Raw genomic sequence first — 20783 nt, forward strand, 5'->3', positions numbered from 1 at the left:
TGCCAGCGTCAGCCTGCTCCCGGGCCCCCTGGTGGAGCCGCTGATCCCGGGCGCTGCAAACACCGACCTGCTCCAGACCCCGCAACAAGCCCTGCTGCCGAGCCCTCCAGCCCTGGTCACTGCCGCCACCAGCCCGCGCCCAGGCCCAAAGTCGCACCCTCTGACCCCGGGCGTCATCAACAGCGACCTTCTCCAGGCCCGGTCGCAAGGCCTGCTACACAAGGGCGCAAAGGGACTGTATGCCCTCCATGTCCACCATCTAACAGAGGAGGAACTGCGGTACCGCCCAGACATGGACTACCCTGAGGGCCCGGACGGGTCTGAAGAGTACAAGGAAGGAGCATCAGGAGGACACCGTTACTAGTGAACGGTAAATGGAACTGTATATAGTTACCCGTAAGGGTATAGAAACTGTTACTGAGTGGAGTGTGGTCCCCGTTGGGACTGATATAGAACTGTGTAGAAGTTACCCCCTATATCCCTTATCTGGCTGGGGACTGAGAACAGCCATCCCTTTTTCCTAATCTGGCTGGGGACTGAGAGCAGCCATTCCCCTAAGAAGAAAGAACACCTGGTCGCAAGTTGCACCGCGGCCAGAACTCAAGAATGTGTTTTTGAAAAAAAAAAAAATGTTTTACTTAAGAATGTCTTATACTGAAAAAGTTTCATATGCTGCTAAAAGAGTTTATGGTATTTTATGTGTGTGTGAAGAAAGTCTTATAATGTTTATACCAGTAACGTTGGAAAGAAAAGAGTACCTCCCATAAAGGGATGAGTTTTTGGTTAAATGTCTTATATACGAATGCATTCTAAAAATTTGTATGTTTTAAATTGTTTTATTCTTTTCCAGCCCGAGGACGTGCTGTGATTTACCAGGGGGGAATGTAGCACCCCGAGGGCTCGGCTGCTACAGGGGTATTGCACCTCGAACCAGAGGTGTGATATTCCACTCCCGGTTTAAGGATGGAGTGTGGACCAGGACTCAGTAAGCTGCATGCACCACACACACCCCATTTCCGAGGGACAGCTCAACGGTGCTCCCACTAGACAGAAGTGCAGGCACGACAGCATCTGTTCCTGGCTGGAGTGGGGAGGGGGAGGAAAACCCAGTGGTGTAGGAGCAGATAGGGGTGGGTCTCTGGGCATAGGTAGGAGCCCATTGGTTGCTAGTCACCTGGGCTCGGGTGTCAGAAGGAGGTATAAAAGGTGGGCACCATCTTAGAACAGTGTTCAGTGCAGTGCAGAGAAGAAGTCAAGAGTGAGAGGAGAAGACAGGAAGCAGAGCCTCTGCATGGGCTCTGCTCCGCAGGCAGGCCTTGTCAGGAGGCTGGAGCCTGAGAGAGAGAGAAAGGAGAATGAACAGAAAGGACAGTAAGAAAGGAAGCAAGGAACAGAAACACAGAGAAAGGCCCAGAGACACGAGGACAGAAGGAACCCCATATGCCCAGGAGATACAGGGTGAAGGGTTGGCAGAGCAGGGTACCGGAACCCAAATTGGTGGAGGCGACTAATCCTCAGCCAAAACCGGAGGTTGTGACCACATCTTGGTGCGACCCCTCACTACATCCACCAGGAAAGCATACCATATAGGGTCAGGGAAACCGGAAAGAGGTTTCGCCGACAGAAGGCCCGAGGAAGCTGGACAAAGGTGGGTCACTGGTGGGGACGGCCAGAGAAAGAAAAGGAAGGGAGTCCTGTGCCACGCTCTGGAATTGCCTGGGAGTTGGTCGAGCCCCTTGCCTGGTGGACGCAGCACGGCTTGGGCAGTCACCGCCGGTACTGAGGTGACTAGGACCAGTAAAGAACTGTGAGTAAAGCATTGGAAACTGCAACCACACGTCTCTGTGTTTCATCGCCGCACCAGCACCATTAGTACTGGGACGCTCACACCATTACCACCATCATCCACATTAGCTGCCCTGAGGCAATACTTCTCCCGTGGGGAGTTATCCCTTACTCGGCTGCGCAAACAACATCAGCCTCAGCGGTCTGCAGCGCAGTGGCAGTCCCCACTGACCGCAATCCACGGGTGGCGTAGTCGGACAATTACAATACCAATAGACTGCCACTGGTTTGACCGCCCTGGGCACGGACCGGGTCACCGCCACGGAGAACTACAACCCCCAGCGATCCGGCTCCGGGTATCCCCCTGCACAGCACAGGCCCAGGGGGTGCGTCATATATATGCTGTGTCCCCCCCAATCCATGTATATATGCTGCCTTCTGCCCCCTCAATCCATGTATATATGCTGCCTTCTGCTCCCCCAATCCATGTATATATGCTGCCTCCCCCCCAATCCATGTATATATGCTGCCCCCCCTCAATCCATGTATATATGCTGCCTTCCGCCCTCTCAATCCATGTATATATGCTGCCTTCCGCCCATCCCAATCCATGTATATATGCTGCCCCCCCCAATCCATGTATATATGCTGCCCCCTCAATCCATGTATATATGCTGCCTCCCCCCAATCCATGTATATATGCTGCCTCCCCCCTCAATCCATGTGTATATGCTGCCTCCCCCCCTCAATCCATGTATATATGCTGCCTCCCCCCAATCCATGTGTATATGCTGCATCCCCCCTCATTCCATGTATATATGCTGCCTTCCGCCCACCCCAATCCATGTATATATGCTGCCTTCCGCCCACCCCAATCCATGTATATATGCTGCCTTCCGCCCACCCCAATCCATGTATATATGCTGCCTTCTGCTCCCCCAATCCATGTATATATGCTGCCTTCCGCCCACCCCAATCCATGTATATATGCTGCCTTCCGCCCACCTCAATCCATGTATATATGCTGCCTTCTGCTCCCCCAATCCATGTATATATGTCCCTCCCCCCAATCCATGTATATATGTCCCTCCCCCCAATCCATGTATATATGTCCCTCCCCCCAATCCATGTATATATGCTGCCTCCTCCCCATCCTGCTGGCGCCGCTGTTCATCGCATACAAAAAACAAAACAAAAAACAAACATAATAAACCCTCCTACTCACCTTCCTTCCTCCCCCGCTGCGTCCTTTCCTGTAGCCGCCAGGTGACTCCAGCGTCCTAGCGACGGGGCGCATGACGTCACTGCCATGCGCCCAGTCACGTGTACGCTGATGCCGGCTGCTGGCAGCGTGTATTGCAGCGCACGGGCCTGGAAAGTTCACGCTCCAATACACTTCAGCTAGATGTGTGTCAGAGAATGCCCATCTAGCTGAAGTAGGGGCTGGCGTTGGCAAGCTCTGAGTCCTCACCCGCTGGGCCAGGTCCAGGAGAACTAGTGCTGCAGCAATGGCACGCGTGCCCTTAGGGAGGGCTCTGCGTGCCCCCTCTGACACGCGTGCCATAGGTTCGCCAGCACTGGTATAGGGCAAAAGAGAGCCTAATTCCAAGCATGTGTCACTTGTTAGGCTGTGTGTTGTAGTATTCATACAATCAGTGTTTTATCAGATTATCACTGCTAGACTAGGTCACATGTGCAGGCCAGTCAGGCTAATTTGTGTATCTCTGCCCCCACCACTCATTGGCAGCTTGCTGGCAATTAACAGGAAGCTGCCAATCAGAGGTGTGGGCGGGGTTATACAGGGCTCAATATTCTGATCACTGCTATATCTACAACAGAGGAAATATGAATCCTATAAAAACTGCACCAAGCTGTCCAGTAAGTGACACATCACTGGAATCTCTGCCCCTACATCATGCTGCTGTCATGTTACATAGCAAAAACCTGCTGACAGATTCCCTTTAAAGGAGACCTTTAATAATAGAAACAGGAATTTCTTTTTTTACACTTGTCCGTTACAATAAACGGGCTGAGCTGCAATACCAGATACAACCAATGGGCAAGTTTGGCGCTGTTTCTGGAAAACAAGCATAACTTTTTTTCTAATCTCATATGACCCCTTTAAATGCTCTGTAATTTATTACTTGGTTCCATGACTTTCACTGGATAAAATCACAAAAAGAGGCAAATAATGAGTAATACATAATGACGGGCATAAAGCACGTTCTGCTTACCTTCACTGTGCCATCAGTGCTCCCAGTTAAAAGCCTAGTTTCACTGGCATCTAAGGCCATGGTGCTAATCTCCGCATTTCCATGACAGCCGGAGAACTGTTTGACTTTCCTTCCAGTGTCGATCATCCAGAAAGTAATTGTCGATCCTGTGTCTGAGCTGATTACCTAGAAAGTGAGAATTCCACATGAATATAAATCATGCTTAATATTTTCCTGACTGGAATCCATGGATAATGCAGCAGAAATCAGCTGTAAGTCACTATCGATAACGGTACTGTAATCTCTTGATTTGTTCTGCCGAATTGGTATCTACAACTATATGGTCACCGTATGGCATGAATATTGGTGTTGGTCTTTGTATAGAGATTTTTTTTCAGTAACAGCGCGGTCATCTGCTGAGGTTCTCCTTTACTCAATACAATTTGGGTGCGCCACCATAGTTGGATAGTTGGAAACATAGTTACCGGTTAGGGGCCCACTCAGAAGTGTTTTGCCCTCTTGTGATGAACCCCAGCTACATCTCTGCATGATGTACATTACAAAGTTGTATACAGTGGTTAACGCACCACTCCAGCGGGGTTTTTTTGGTTTCAGCACTGGAATGGTTCTTCTAATGTAAGGTCCTTGCCCCCGATCTTATACTCACACTCTGGTGTCCTCATCTTTTTTAGCGCTGTATCAGTTTGGCGGCGACATCTTGTCGCCGCCAAAGTCAGAAGTCGGAAGTCAGAAGCTACGTCACAAGCGCTCACTGCAAGTCTATGAGAGCCAGAACAAGGTCAGAACGAGACTGTCATAGACTTATATGGAAGAGTGACCTCCGGCACTGTAGCAAATACTGGAGTGATCAGTCAGGTCACAAACTACAGGAGACCATTGGGAGTGGAGGTGATAAAAGGTGAAGACAACGGCACAGAAGTATAAGAATAGGGTCACAGACCTTAGATTGGAAGCACCACTCCAGCGGTAAAATAAAAAAAAATTGCTGGAGTGGTGGAGTTCCCCTCATCCCATAAACATTACGTATTCTTTGATCCAGACACCGGAGAGATCTTCATCCCCCTTTGACCATGCATTTTTACAATAAAATGTTCATAAAAATGTGAAAAAAAAATTCCAAGTGCTGTGAAATGGTGAAAAAAAATCAATTCCACCATTCTTTTTAGGGTTTTGTATTTACAGAGTTCATTTTGCAGTGAAAATGACCTGGCATTGATTCTTCAGGTCAGCATGATTATTGTGAAACCAGACTTGTTTTTTCATGTTTTAATGTTATAAAAAAATTCTAAACTTTATAAATAAAATATTATTTGTGTCACCAGTTTCTGAGTCTTGTAACTTTGTTATTTTTTCCATTGATAGTTCTGCATGAGGGGTCATTTTTTGCTTTAGCTAGCACTGTAGCTCAGTGGTTAGCACTATTTCTTTGCAGCGCTGGGGTCCTGGGTTCAAATCCCACCAAGGACAACATCTGCAAGGAGTTTGTATGTTCTCCCAGTGTTTGTGTGGGTTTCTCCTGGGTTCTCTGGTTTCCTCCCACACTCCAAAGACATACTGATAGGGAATCTAGATTATGAGTGCCAATGGGGACAGTGCTGATAATGTCTGTAAAGCGCTGTGGAATTAATGGCACTATATAAGAAATAAATATTTCATTATTTTTTACAGCACTTTTAGTCCTCTCTAGGGACTTGAACCTGAGATGCTATATACTACAATATTACAACACCATCAATAGACATTGGAGATGGGAAGAGTTAAACTGGTTAACCATTAATCTTCAAGGTTCATGAGAAACAAGCTTGAGAAAGATTTACTGATCTATTAAATGGAAAGGCTAAGGCAGCCGTGAGGCCAAAGCAGTGACCCGTGAAAGAAGCTGTGGTTTACTGACTGATGAGTTCCTGTCCTAATGTAGGCACCTGGGCTTTTTCAGATTAACCATATTTATTATATCACCTAGACATATGCCCATTAAAGCCCAGTTGGAAATTTAAAAAAAAAAGAAGAAACTTTAAAATACAAAGAGTTCTCTATTGAAAAGCTTTTAAAAGAACACGTTGTTGATAAAGTACAGAAGGAACTTCTTCCTAACTTGACATTTATATTTGTGCATGAGAATAATTAAGAAAACTTAGTCAATATATTTGCTACAGCATCCACCATGCCTATAATACACTTTGCATTACTTCATCACAGCATATTATAGAGGGAATTATCGATCAATTTAAAGTCAATCTCTTGGAAGGAATTAAAAAGTATTATTTTGGGTAATATAATGCACTAGGCACATGGCTGGTGTTCTTTAGATATTTAACATATATCATTTTAGTTTATATTTCACCCTCAATTGCATGTACCGTATTTTTCGGACTATAAGACTCACTTTTTTCCTCCAAAATTTTGGAAGAAAGTGGGGGGTGCATCTTATAGTCCGAACATATGTTCTATGGCTGTGGGTGATGTGGAGCAACGGCGATGGAGGAGCAGGGAATATTCATTTTCCTTAATAGCGCGCACACTGTAGAAGCAGCGCAGCTCCTGCTGCCATCGACGGTCAGTGTGCCCGCTATTAAAGCTCATGAATATTCACTACAATCCACTCCCATGGGTTGTAGTGAATATTCATGGTCTTTAATAGCGGGCACACTGACCGCCGAGCACAGCAGGAGCCGCGCTGCTTCTACAGTGTGCGTGCTATTGAAGAGAGTGAATGGTCACTGCTCCCCACGCACACAGCTCCCAGCGTGGGGAGCAGTGACTATTCCGGCACAGCACGTCACTGTGTGAGGGTGCATGGCAGGGACGCCATGCGCGCCCTGCCATGCGCGGCTCTCACAGTGAGAGTGTTGGCAGAAAAGCGGGACGCAGCACTGGAGGAGAGAGGAGGTGAGTATGATTGTTTCTTTTTTTTGTGAGCAGCAAGATGGGGATCAGGTGGTGCCAAGCATACCAGGATCAAGGGGTGCCAAGCATACCAGGATGGAAGGGTGACAAGCATACCAGGATGGAGGGGTGCCATGCATACCAGGATCAAGGGGTGCCATGCATACCAGGATCAAGGGGTGCCATGCATACCAGGATGGGGGATCAAGGGGTGCCATGAATGCCAGGATGGGGGATCAAGGGGTTCCATGCATATCAGGATGGGGGATCAAGGGGTGCCATGCATACCAGGATGGGGGATCAAGGGGTGCCATGCATGCAAGGATGGGGGATTGGGGTGCCATGCATACCAGAATGGGGATGAGGGCCATGTATACCAGGATGGGGATGAGGGCCACGTATACCAGGAAGGAGGGGCCATACATACCAAGATGGAGGATATTACCCCAATACCAGTGTCAGCAGCAGACACCCCTCCCCCATAACAGTGCATCATGACCACATTTTTTTCTTACCTTTTTTTTTCTATTTTCCTCCTCTAAAACCTAGGTGCGTCTTATGGTGCAGTGCGTGTTATAGTCCAAAAATACGGTAATTAGCTCTTCTCCAGAAGAAAGGAAACTATCTTGTATAAGCCAATCCAGACTCCTATCTGCAGACTGCTGTTTCGGGGTTCCTACCCCTCATTAGTACCAAGCAGAGTTATGTCAAAAACAGCTCATCAGTCCAACCAGTAATCTGCTCTGTACTGTTAAGGGGCAAGAACGCCAAAACCAACTATCTACATATGGGTGTCTCATTTGGGTAATATGTAAGAGAGCTTCTTTGCATATTTGCAATTCTCCATATATCAGTGGAGTCTCTTCAATTAAAAAAAACCCCCTTACCACCACCCCATTAATATTAAAAAGCCATGATGGAAGGTACTTTAGTCCTTCATATCGCCCTATAGATTTCATAGACTGCAGAGCTTGAGAACAAGTGGTCAGGAATATGAGCAAGATTAAATTTAGCACTAACGCTGATGAAAGGTAGTTCTGTTCATGGACCTAGAGAAAGCGAGCAAAGTAGTACAGGAAAACACAGATGGCCTGATTCGTCAGTTCCTTGGCGTGACTACCTCTCAATTAGTGACTTTCTGATTTGAAACAAATTCATTTAACAATTTGTATCTTTTTTTAAAGTTCTCTTTTGTTTTTTAGTTAGTTTTCTGATTTTTATGTTAATGTAGCTTTCCCAAATGTTTTAAACTGATTCATCAAATGAGACATTTAAAAAAAGTTATAAAGTAGAGCGAATCTTTTGAAATTCCAATTTGCCAGCTTCACCAAATTTTCCCCAAAAATTCAATTTGCATGAATCTCAATACTGGAAATTGAAATTTTTTACAGTAATCCCTAAGCAAATTCACATGGTGGAGAGGAGAGAGAACCCCATTGACCATAAGAGCTTACACTTTACAGGAGAAAAAGGGATTTTACTGATCCCACTGATCATAAGCGTTTACAGTCTACAGAAGAGAGGTCCCTACAGACCATAAGAGCTTCCACACCACAGAAGAGAGAGTCTTACCTAGTGACTTTGAAGGTGGTAAATGACTGTTATACAAACTGTGCTATTTTGGCACAAATTTTGCACTATTTTGCAAAACTTGTGACTTTTTGTGCTAAAAAGTCACAAAACAGATCAAAGACAGAAAAAAGAGAACTTTAGATTATACGCAGAATTCAGGAACAGCATGCGCCATTTTTAAGAATTTAGCCCAAAAAAACGACAGTGAAGACACTCAAGACAAAAAACAAAAGTGACTGTAAAAAAATGCAAATGATGAATCGGGGCCATAATCTGACACATAGAAAAGTTAAGGTTGAAGTAGTCTGGCGTGTATTCTAGGTATAGAAAGAATAAAGTGACATATTTCAAAGCTAGGGCAGTGACAGTCTGCTAATTTTGGAGAATGGCGGGAAAAAATAGCATGGCACTATGATCTGATGTAGGAGAACATAAGTATGGCACACATAAAGGCTCGTTATAGTCTGAAAGATAAAAGGCTGAAGAATGAGACATCTAATCTTTTTTATAATAAATAAGAACTTTTAGTACCTTTGATTTGCCATAAAAACTAATAAATAAATATACTTCCAGGGGTCTGCAGCTCTCATCGTTTTACTATAATCGCCTTTCTTTCAACACAACTTTGGTGACAAAAATAAGATAACTTTAAAAGTTAACATAAGTGTATATATTTTGCATTCACATGGTTAACTTTGTGAGAATAAGCCATTAATTTAATTGGTCAAGGATTCTATTTAAGATCTTAAGGGTTATCAGTAGAGAAACCATTGTTTGCCAGATGGGAGCCCAGGAAACGTCCTCCTATCTGCCAGCATCTGTGCCTCTTGTTTAGATCACACAGCAATGATGATGTGCCAGGCTGGATAATTAAGAAAAGTTGGGGTGCCCTCAAGTAGCAGGCGGTTTGCTTGGCTTCGGTCCGGCAGTCCACGTTAACTGATGTGGCCGCTGGTCCAAATTGATTTGCACAATCTTTAGTTATCAGTGAAGAGACAGCATTTTACTTTGTGTACATCAAGACTTATTGGTCTAGGCTTCAAAGGATGGGCAGATGGACAATGGTTTATCAAAACCAAACTTCCCATATTGTAGGGGGAAATTAATAGATGGGGAGCAAATTATTATTCATGTTTTTTCAACTTGTATCGCTTCCGTGTCTAATCACCAATACAACATTACATCATTTCCCTATTAAGTACCTGGGAAAGTGTTTAAATGATAATCTAATTGACTATGCCCTTAGAGTATATGGCCATTTGTCCAACTAATGTCTCTATGGATGTTCTTTTCTGATAAAAGATTTTCTAAAGCCTGCCATACACATAGGATCAATATTGGCCGATCTATATAGGACCAAAATATGGGGTAATTCTGTCTCTTGTACAGGGCCAGATGTCAGGGGAAAGTGATGGGCCAGTTAAATTTTAAGATCCAATCCTTGTGTTCTAAGGTGAGATAAGCCTACAGAGCTGTCTATAGCAATGGTTTAAGGTGGCCATACACATTATGTATGTTATCGCGGTTTAAGCAGGCATACATGTCACAGGTGAAAAACAAATATCTTTCTATGAACATTCTGGTAATGTAATTGGAGCATTATTTCGCGGAAAAGTCTTTCATAAACCAAACAAAAAAAAAATGAATCAAGGCCAACTTCTTTCCAGACGATGACAGTCTATTGTTGTTCAAGGCTAAAATGATTGTTATTAAATTTCACCCTATGAATGATTGCTCAGTTGAAGTTGTCCATTTTGCTCAATTTTGTAACAATGTATGACCACGTTTATTTCCCTCTAGCCATTCATGCCTACTCTATATGTGAGGTTCTGAAGAAATAGTTGTCAGCTAGCATGTGTTCTGTCAGATGTGTGTTCTGCTGACCAGCTGTATAAATGATATAATCAGCTTAATTACAAGAGACTGGTTAGGTATGTTAAGTCTTAAAAGAATCATCATCAGACAAGCTAAGATATTGGGTCACTATTAGTGTTGAGTGAACATGCTCGACACTGTTCGGTAATCGCCCGAGCATCACCCTACTCGGGATGTTCGGCGAGCACCGAGCATTTCCGGGTTACTCGGGCGGGAGCTCGGGTCTCCGCCCTGCATGTTTGGCGCTCTTTACAGAGCCAATGAACATGCAGGGATTGCCAGCCAGTCACTGTAATGCTGCAGCCATGTTGGTTGTGGGCATTACAGTGATTGGCTGGCCGCACAGCGTCACCTCGAGTATTTAAAACCGGGCGCCGCCATCTTGGACACAGTCACTCCGGATTAGGCAGTGTAGGGACAGCGCTGCTGATTTAGGGAGAGATATAAACTGCGAAATAGTTAGTGTAGGGTCTGTAAAGGCTGCCAGAACAAACAAACAGTCCTTTTCAGGACTAATATCCATCCCAGATACCAGGCAGGCAGGCTGTATAGGAGACACAGTGGTTATACCAGCAAACGTTGCATTACAGTCCTGTGTGCTCCTGTTGCTGAAATTGCTGGACTTAGCACCAGGTGTCGGGGGCCAGGAAAAATCCTTTTTTTTATATCTAACACCTCCTTTTTTTTCCCTCCTTCACACTGTACAAATACCCGTCTTATTAACCTTTTGGTGTCCCCCCCCAAAAAAAAAGCGTGTCTCTGATTTTTCAGACACGAATATAACTGTTGAAAATAGTCTGGTGTAGGCTAGAGAAACAGAAGTGTTGTTTTGCACTTCCACGGTTCAAACCTCTGTATTATCCATTTTGGGCCATTTGTATCTAAAAAAAAAACCAGTTTGAGTGTGTCGCTCACTGTTCAGCCGCAAATATCTCTATTTTAAAAAGTGTGGTATACCCCAGTAAAAAATAACTGTGGTTTTGCCATCCCACGGTAAAAAATCTCTATTATTCAGCTTTTGGTAGTTTTTTCCGTAAAGAAAAACAGTAGTGTCTCCTGACTGTTGTGACACAAAAATATATCTGTTGAAAATAGTCTTGTGTAGGCCCGACATCCCAGAGTGGTTTCGCAGTTCCACGGGTGAAATCGCTGTACTATCCAGTTTTGGGCCTTTGGTATCTAAAAAAAAAGCAGTTTGAGTGTGTCGCTCACTGTTCAGCCGCAAATATCTCTATTTAAAAAAGCGTGGTACACCCCAGTAAACAATAACTGTGGTTTTGCCATCCCACGGTAAAAAAAATCTCTATTATTCAGCTTTTGGTAGTTTTTTCCGTAAAGAAAAACAGTAGTGTCTCCTGACTGTTGTGACACAAAAATATATCTGTTGAAAATAGTCTTGTGTAGGCCTGACATCCCAGTGTGGTATCGCAGTTCCATGGGTCAAATCGCTGTACTATCCAGTTTTGGGCCTTTGGTATCTAAAATAAAAGAAGTTTGAGTGTGTCGCTCACTGTTCAGCCGCAAATATCTCTATTTAAAAGAGTGTGGTATACCCCAGTAAACAATAACTGTGGTTTTGCCATCCCACGGTAAAAAATCTCTATTATTCAGGTTTTGGTATATTTTCCGTAAAGAAAAATAGTAGTGTCTCCTGACTGTTGTGACACAAAAATATATCTGTTGAAAATAGTCTTGTGTATGCGCGACATCCCAGTGTGGTTTCGCAGTTCCACGGGTCAAATCGCTGTACTATCCAGTTTTGGGCCTTTGGTATCTAAAAAAAAAGCAGTTTGAGTGTGTCGCTCACTGTTCAGCCGCAAATATCTCTATTTAAAAAAGTGTGGTATACCCCAGTAAACAATAACTGTGGTTTTGCCATCCCACGGTAAAAAATCTCTATTATTCAGCTTTTGGTAGTTTTTTCCGTAAAGAAAAACAGTAGTGTCTCCTGACTGTTGTGACACAAAAATATATCTGTTGAAAATAGTCTTGTGTAGGCCCAACATCCCAGTGTGGTTTCGCAGTTCCACGGGTCAAATCGCTGTACTATCCAGTTTTGGGCCTTTGGTATCTAAAAAAAAAGCAGTTTGAGTGTGTCGCTCACTGTTCAGCCGCAAATATCTCTATTTAAAAAAGTGTGATATACCCCAGTAAACAATAACTGTGGTTTTGCCATCCCACGGTAAAAAATCTCTATTATTCAGGTTTTGGTATATTTTCCGTAAAGAAAAACAGTAGTGTCTCCTGACTGTTGTGACACAAAAATATATCTGTTGAAAATAGTCTTGTGTAGGCCCGACATCCCAGTGTGGTTTCGCAGTTCCACGGGTCAAATCGCTGTACTATCCAGTTTTGGGCCTTTGGTATCTAAAAAAAAAGCAGTTTGAGTGTGTCGCTCACTGTTCAGCCGCAAATATCTCTATTTAAAAAAGTGTGATATACCCCAGTAAACAATAACTGTGGTTTTGCCATCCCACGGTAAAAAATCTCTATTATTCAGGTTTTGGTATATTTTCCGTAAAGAAAAACAGTAGTGTCTCCTGACTGTTGTGACACAAAAATATATCTGTTGAAAATAGTCTTGTGTAGGCCCGACATCCCAGTGTGGTTTCGCAGTTCCACGGGTCAAATCGCTGTACTATCCAGTTTTGGGCCTTTGGTATCTAAAAAAAAAGCAGTTTGAGTGTGTCGCTCACTGTTCAGCCGCAAATATCTCTATTTAAAAAAGTGTGGTATACCCCAGTAAACAATAACTGTGGTTTTGCCATCCCACGTTAAAAAATCTCTATTATTCAGCTTTTGGTAGTTTTTTCCGTAAAGAAAAACAGTAGTGTCTCCTGACTGTTGTAACACAAAAATATATCTGTTGAAAATAGTCTTGTGTAGGCCCGATATCCCAGTGTGGTTTCGCAGTTCCATGGGTCAAATCGCTGTACTATCCAGTTTTGGGCCTTTGGTATCTAAAAAAAAAGCAGTTTCAGTGTGTCGCTCACTGTTCAGCCGCAAATATCTCTATTTTAAAAAGTGTGGTATACCCCAGTAAAAAATAACTGTGGTTTTGCCATCCCACGGTAAAAAATCTCTATTATTCAGCTTTTGGTAGTTTTTTCCGTAAAGAAAAACAGTAGTGTCTCCTGACTGTTGTGACACAAAAATATATCTGTTGAAAATAGTCTTGTGTAGGCCCGACATCCCAGTGTGGTTTCGCAGTTCCACGGGTGAAATCGCTGTACTATCCAGTTTTGGGCCTTTGGTATCTAAAAAAAAAGCAGTTTGAGTGTGTCGCTCACTGTTCAGCCGCAAATATCTCTATTTAAAAAAGCGTGGTACACCCCAGTAAACAATAACTGTGGTTTTGCCATCCCACGGTAAAAAAAATCTCTATTATTCAGCTTTTGGTAGTTTTTTCCGTAAAGAAAAACAGTAGTGTCTCCTGACTGTTGTGACACAAAAATATATCTGTTAAAAATAGTCTTGTGTAGGCCTGACATCCCAGTGTGGTATCGCAGTTCCATGGGTCAAATCGCTGTACTATCCAGTTTTGGGCCTTTGGTATCTAAAATAAAAGAAGTTTGAGTGTGTCGCTCACTGTTCAGCCGCAAATATCTCTATTTAAAAGAGTGTGGTATACCCCAGTAAACAATAACTGTGGTTTTGCCATCCCACGGTAAAAAATCTCTATTATTCAGGTTTTGGTATATTTTCCGTAAAGAAAAATAGTAGTGTCTCCTGACTGTTGTGACACAAAAATATATCTGTTGAAAATAGTCTTGTGTATGCGCGACATCCCAGTGTGGTTTCGCAGTTCCACGGGTCAAATCGCTGTACTATCCAGTTTTGGGCCTTTGGTATCTAAAAAAAAAGCAGTTTGAGTGTGTCGCTCACTGTTCAGCCGCAAATATCTCTATTTAAAAAAGTGTGGTATACCCCAGTAAACAATAACTGTGGTTTTGCCATCCCACGGTAAAAAATCTCTATTATTCAGCTTTTGGTAGTTTTTTCCGTAAAGAAAAACAGTAGTGTCTCCTGACTGTTGTGACACAAAAATATATCTGTTGAAAATAGTCTTGTGTAGGCCCAACATCCCAGTGTGGTTTCGCAGTTCCACGGGTCAAATCGCTGTACTATCCAGTTTTGGGCCTTTGGTATCTAAAAAAAAAGCAGTTTGAGTGTGTCGCTCACTGTTCAGCCGCAAATATCTCTATTTAAAAAAGTGTGGTATACCCCAGTAAACAATAACTGTGGTTTTGCCATCCCATGGTAAAAAATCTCTATTATTCAGGTTTTGGTATATTTTCCGTAAAGAAAAACAGTAGTGTCTCCTGACTGTTGTGACACAAAAATATATCTGTTGAAAATAGTCTTGTGTAGGCCCGACATCCCAGTGTGGTTTCGCAGTTCCACGGGTCAAATCGCTGTACTATCCAGTTTTGGGCCTTTGGTATCTAAAAAAAAAGCAGTTTGAGTGTGTCGCTCACTGTTCAGCCGCAAATATCTCTATTTAAAAAAGTGTGGTATACCCCAGTAAACAATAACTGTGGTTTTGCCATCCCACGTTAAAAAATCTCTATTATTCAGCTTTTGGTAGTTTTTTCCGTAAAGAAAAACAGTAGTGTCTCCTGACTGTTGTGACACAAAAATATATCTGTTGAAAATAGTCTTGTGTAGGCCCGATATCCCAGTGTGGTTTCGCAGTTCCATGGGTCAAATCGCTGTACTATCCAGTTTTGGGCCTTTGGTATCTAAAAAAAAAGCAGTTTCAGTGTGTCGCTCACTGTTCAGCCGCAAATATCTCTATTTTAAAAAGTGTGGTATACCCCAGTAAAAAATAACTGTGGTTTTGCCATCCCACGGTAAAAAATCTCTATTATTCAGCTTTTGGTAGTTTTTTCCGTAAAGAAAAACAGTAGTGTCTCCTGACTGTTGTGACACAAAAATATATCTGTTGAAAATAGTCTTGTGTAGGCCCGACATCCCAGTGTGGTTTCGCAGTTCCACGGGTGAAATCGCTGTACTATCCAGTTTTGGGCCTTTGGTATCTAAAAAAAAAGCAGTTTGAGTGTGTCGCTCACTGTTCAGCCGCAAATATCTCTATTTAAAAAAGCGTGGTACACCCCAGTAAACAATAACTGTGGTTTTGCCATCCCACGGTAAAAAAAATCTCTATTATTCAGCTTTTGGTAGTTTTTTCCGTAAAGAAAAACAGTAGTGTCTCCTGACTGTTGTGACACAAAAATATATCTGTTGAAAATAGTCTTGTGTAGGCCTGACATCCCAGTGTGGTATCGCAGTTCCATGGGTCAAATCGCTGTACTATCCAGTTTTGGGCCTTTGGTATCTAAAATAAAAGAAGTTTGAGTGTGTCGCTCACTGTTCAGCCGCAAATATCTCTATTTAAAAGAGTGTGGTATACCCCAGTAAACAATAACTGTGGTTTTGCCATCCCACGGTAAAAAATCTCTATTATTCAGGTTTTGGTATATTTTCCGTAAAGAAAAATAGTAGTGTCTCCTGACTGTTGTGACACAAAAATATATCTGTTGAAAATAGTCTTGTGTATGCGCGACATCCCAGTGTGGTTTCGCAGTTCCACGGGTCAAATCGCTGTACTATCCAGTTTTGGGCCTTTGGTATCTAAAAAAAAAGCAGTTTGAGTGTGTCGCTCACTGTTCAGCCGCAAATATCTCTATTTAAAAAAGTGTGGTATACCCCAGTAAACAATAACTGTGGTTTTGCCATCCCACGGTAAAAAATCTCTATTATTCAGCTTTTGGTAGTTTTTTCCGTAAAGAAAAACAGTAGTGTCTCCTGACTGTTGTGACACAAAAATATATCTGTTGAAAATAGTCTTGTGTAGGCCCAACATCCCAGTGTGGTTTCGCAGTTCCACGGGTCAAATCGCTGTACTATCCAGTTTTGGGCCTTTGGTATCTAAAAAAAAAGCAGTTTGAGTGTGTCGCTCACTGTTCAGCCGCAAATATCTCTATTTAAAAAAGTGTGGTATACCCCAGTAAACAATAACTGTGGTTTTGCCATCCCACGGTAAAAAATCTCTATTATTCAGGTTTTGGTATATTTTCCGTAAAGAAAAACAGTAGTGTCTCCTGACTGTTGTGACACAAAAATATATCTGTTGAAAATAGTCTTGTGTAGGCCCGACATCCCAGTGTGGTTTTGCAGTTCCACGGGTCAAATCGCTGTACTATCCAGTTTTGGGCCTTTGGTATCTAAAAAAAAAAGCAGTTTGAGTGTGTCGCTCACTGTTCAGCCGCAAATATCTCTATTTAAAAAAGTGTGGTATACCCCAGTAAACAATAACTGTGGTTTTGCCATCCCACGTTAAAAAATCTCTATTATTCAGCTTTTGGTAGTTTTTTCCGTAAAGAAAAACAGTAGTGTCTCCTGACTGTTGTGACACAAAAATATATCTGTTGAAAATAGTCTTGTGTAGGCCCGATATCCCAGTGTGGTTTCGCAGTTCCATGGGTCAAATCGCTGTACTATCCAGTTTTGGGCCTTTGGTATCTAAAAAAAAAGCAGTTTCAGTGTGTCGCTCACTGTTCAGCCGCAAATATCTCTATTTAAAAAAGTGTGGTATACCCCAGTAAACAATAACTGTGGTTTTGCCATCCCACGGTAAAAAATCTCTATTATTCAGCTTTTGGTAGTTTTTTCCGTAAAGAAAAACAGTAGTGTCTCCTGACTGTTGTGACACAAAAATATATCTGTTGAAAATAGTCTTGTGTAGGCCCGACATCCCAGTGTGGTTTCGCAGTTCCATGGGTCAAATCGCTGTACTATCCAGTTTTGGGCCTTTGGTATCTAAAAAAAAAGCAGTTTGAGTGTGTCGCTCACTGTTCAGCCGCAAATATCTCTATTTAAAAAAGTGTCGTATACCCCAGTAAACAATAACTGTGGTTTTGCCATCCCACGGTAAAAAATCTCTATTATTCAGCTTTTGGTAGTTTTTTCCGTAAAGAAAAACAGTAGTGTCTCCTGACTGTTGTGACACAAAAATATATCTGTTGAAAATAGTCTTGTGTAGGCCCGACATCCCAGTGTGGTTTCGTAGTTCCACGGGTCAAATCGCTGTACTATCCAGTTTTGGGCCTTTGGTATCTAAAAAAAAAAGCAGTTTGAGTGTGTCGCTCACTGTTCAGCCGCAAATATCTCTATTTAAAAAAGTGTGGTATACCCCAGTAAACAATAACTGTGGTTTTGCCATCCCACGGTAAAAAATCTCTATTATTCAGCTTTTGGTAGTTTTTTCCGTAAAGAAAAACAGTAGTGTCTCCTGACTGTTGTGACACAAAAATAGATCTGTTGAAAATAGTCTTGTGTAGGCCCGATATCCCAGTGTGGTTTCGCAGTTCCATGGGTCAAATCGCTGTACTATCCAGTTTTGGGCCTTTGGTATCTTAAAAAAAAGCAGTTTGAGTGTGTCGCTCACTGTTCAGCCGCAAATATCTCTATTTAAAAAAGTGTGGTATACCCCAGTAAACAATAACTGTGGTTTTGCCATCCCACGGTAAAAAATCTCTATTATTCAGCTTTTGGTAGTTTTTTCCGTAAAGAAAAACAGTAGTGTCTCCTGACTGTTGTGACACAAAAATATATCAGTTGAAAATAGTCTTGTGTAGGCCCGACATCCCAGTGTGGTTTCGCAGTTCCATGGGTCAAATCGCTGTACTATCCAGTTTTGGGCCTTTGGTATCTAAAAAAAAAGCAGTTTCAGTGTGTCGCTCACTGTTCAGCTGCAAATATCTCTATTTAAAAAAGTGTGGTATACCCCAGTAAACAATAACTGTGGTTTTGCCATCCCACGGTAAAAAATCTCTATTATTCAGCTTTTGGTAGTTTTTTCCGTAAAGAAAAACAGTAGTGTCTCCTGACTGTTGTGACACAAAAATATATCTGTTGAAAATAGTCTTGTGTAGGCCCGACATCCCAGTGTGGTTTCGCAGTTCCACGGGTCAAATCACTGTACTATCCAGTTTTGGGCCTTTGGTACCTAAAAAAAAAGCAGTTTGAGCGTGTCGCTCACTGTTCAGCCGCAAATATCTCTATTTAAAAAAGAGTGGTATACCCCAGTAAACAATAACTGTAGTTTTGCCATCCCACGGTAAAAAATCTCTATTATTCAGCTTTTGGTAGTTTTTTCCGTAAAGAAAAACAGTAGTGTCTCCTGACTGTTGTGACACAAAAATATATCTGTTGAAAATAGTCTTGTGTAGGCCCGACATTCCAGTGTGGTTTCGCAGTTCCACGGGTCAAATCGCTGTACTATCCAGTTTTGGGCCTTTGGTATCTAAAAAAAAAGCAGATTGAGTGTGTCGCTCACTGTTCAGCCGCAAATATCTCTATTTAAAAAAGTGTGGTATACCCCAGTAAACAATAACTGTGGTTTTGCCATCCCACGGTAAAAAATCTCTATTATTCAGGTTTTGGTATATTTTCCGTAAAGAAAAACAGTAGTGTCTCCTGACTGTTGTTACACAAAAATATATCTGTTGAAAATAGTCTTGTGTAGGCCCGACATCCCAGTGTGGTTTCACAGTTCCATGGGTCAAATCACTGTACTATCCAGTTTTGGGCCTTTGGTATCTAAAAAAAAAGCAGTTTGAGTGTGTCGCTCACTGTTCAGCCGCAAATATCTCTATTTAAAAAAGTGTGCTATACCCCAGTAAACAATAACTGTGGTTTTGCCATCCCATGGTAAAAAATCTCTATTATTCAGCTTTTGGTAGTTTTTTCCGTAAAGAAAAACAGTAGTGTCTCCTGACTGTTGTGACACAAAAATATATCTGTTGAAAATAGTCTTGTGTAGGCCCAACATCGCATTGTGGTTTCGCAGTTCCATGGGTCAAATCGCTGTACTATCCAGTTTTGGGCCTTTGGTATCTAAAAAAAAAGCAGTTTGAGTGTGTCGCTCACTGTTCAGCCGCAAATATCTCTATTTAAAAAAGTGTGGTATACCCCAGTAAACAATAACTGTGGTTTTGCCATCCCACGGTAAAAAATCTCTATTATTCAGCTTTTGGTAGTTTTTTCCGTAAAGAAAAACAGTAGTGTCTCCTGACTGTTGTGACACAAAAATATATCTGTTGAAAATAGTCTTGTGTAGGCCCGATATCCCAGTGTGGTTTCGCAGTTCCATGGGTCAAATCGCTGTACTATCCAGTTTTGGGCCTTTGGTATCTAAAAAAAAAGCAGTTTCAGTGTGTCGCTCACTGTTCAGCCGCAAATATCTCTATTTAAAAAAGTGTGGTATACCCCAGTAAACAATAACTGTGGTTTTGCCATCCCACGGTAAAAAATCTCTATTATTCAGCTTTTGGTAGTTTTTTCCGTAAAGAAAAACAGTAGTGTCTCCTGACTGTTGTGACACAAAAATATATCAGTTGAAAATAGTCTTGTGTAGGCCCGACATCCCAGTGTGGTTTCGCAGTTCCATGGGTCAAATCGCTGTACTATCCAGTTTTGGGCCTTTGGTATCTAAAAAAAAAGCAGTTTCAGTGTGTCGCTCACTGTTCAGCTGCAAATATCTCTATTTAAAAAAGTGTGGTATACCCCAGTAAACAATAACTGTGGTTTTGCCATCCCACGTTAAAAAATCTCTATTATTCAGCTTTTGGTAGTTTTTTCCGTAAAGAAAAACAGTAGTGTCTCCTGACTGTTGTGACACAAAAATATATCTGTTGAAAATAGTCTTGTGTAGGCCCGACATCCCAGTGTGGTTTCACAGTTCCATGGGTCAAATCACTGTACTATCCAGTTTTGGGCCTTTGGTATCTAAAAAAAAAGCAGTTTGAGTGTGTCGCTCACTGTTCAGCCGCAAATATCTCTATTTAAAAAAGTGTGCTATACCCCAGTAAACAATAACTGTGGTTTTGCCATCCCATGGTAAAAAATCTCTATTATTCAGCTTTTGGTAGTTTTTTCCGTAAAGAAAAACAGTAGTGTCTCCTGACTGTTGTGACACAAAAATATATCTGTTGAAAATAGTCTTGTGTAGGCCCAACATCGCATTGTGGTTTCGCAGTTCCATGGGTCAAATCGCTGTACTATCCAGTTTTGGGCCTTTGGTATCTAAAAAAAAAGCAGTTTGAGTGTGTCGCTCACTGTTCAGCCGCAAATATCTCTATTTAAAAAAGTGTGGTATACCCCAGTAAACAATAACTGTGGTTTTGCCATCCCACGGTAAAAAATCTCTATTATTCAGCTTTTTGTAGTTTTTTCCGTAAAGAAAAACAGTAGTGTCTCCTGACTGTTGTGACACAAAAATATATCTGTTGAAGATAGTCTTGTGTAGGCCCGACATCCCAGTGTGGTTTCGCAGTTCCACGGGTCAAATCGCTGTACTATCCAGTTTTGGGCCTTTGGTATCTAAAAAAAAAAGCAGTTTGAGTGTGTCGCTCACTGTTCAGCCGC

At 42.3% G+C, this 20783-nt stretch overlaps 1 protein-coding gene across 1 annotated transcript in view; it reads right to left on the minus strand.

Moving 5' to 3' along the window:
• WDR49 (WD repeat domain 49) overlaps positions 1–20783 on the minus strand; it is a 337861-nt gene that overhangs the window by 198333 nt on the left and 118745 nt on the right. The window contains exon 8 of the mRNA XM_073674828.1: positions 4020–4184. Within this exon, the coding sequence (XP_073530929.1) occupies positions 4020–4184 (165 nt within the window). The remainder of the gene's footprint in view (positions 1–4019; positions 4185–20783) is intronic.

The sequence above is a fragment of the Phyllobates terribilis genome, unplaced genomic scaffold (genome assembly GCF_046119375.1).
Source record: "Phyllobates terribilis strain yellow unplaced genomic scaffold, ASM4611937v1 Scaffold_3__8_contigs__length_932513732, whole genome shotgun sequence".
Taxonomy (NCBI): Eukaryota; Metazoa; Chordata; class Amphibia; order Anura; family Dendrobatidae; genus Phyllobates; species Phyllobates terribilis.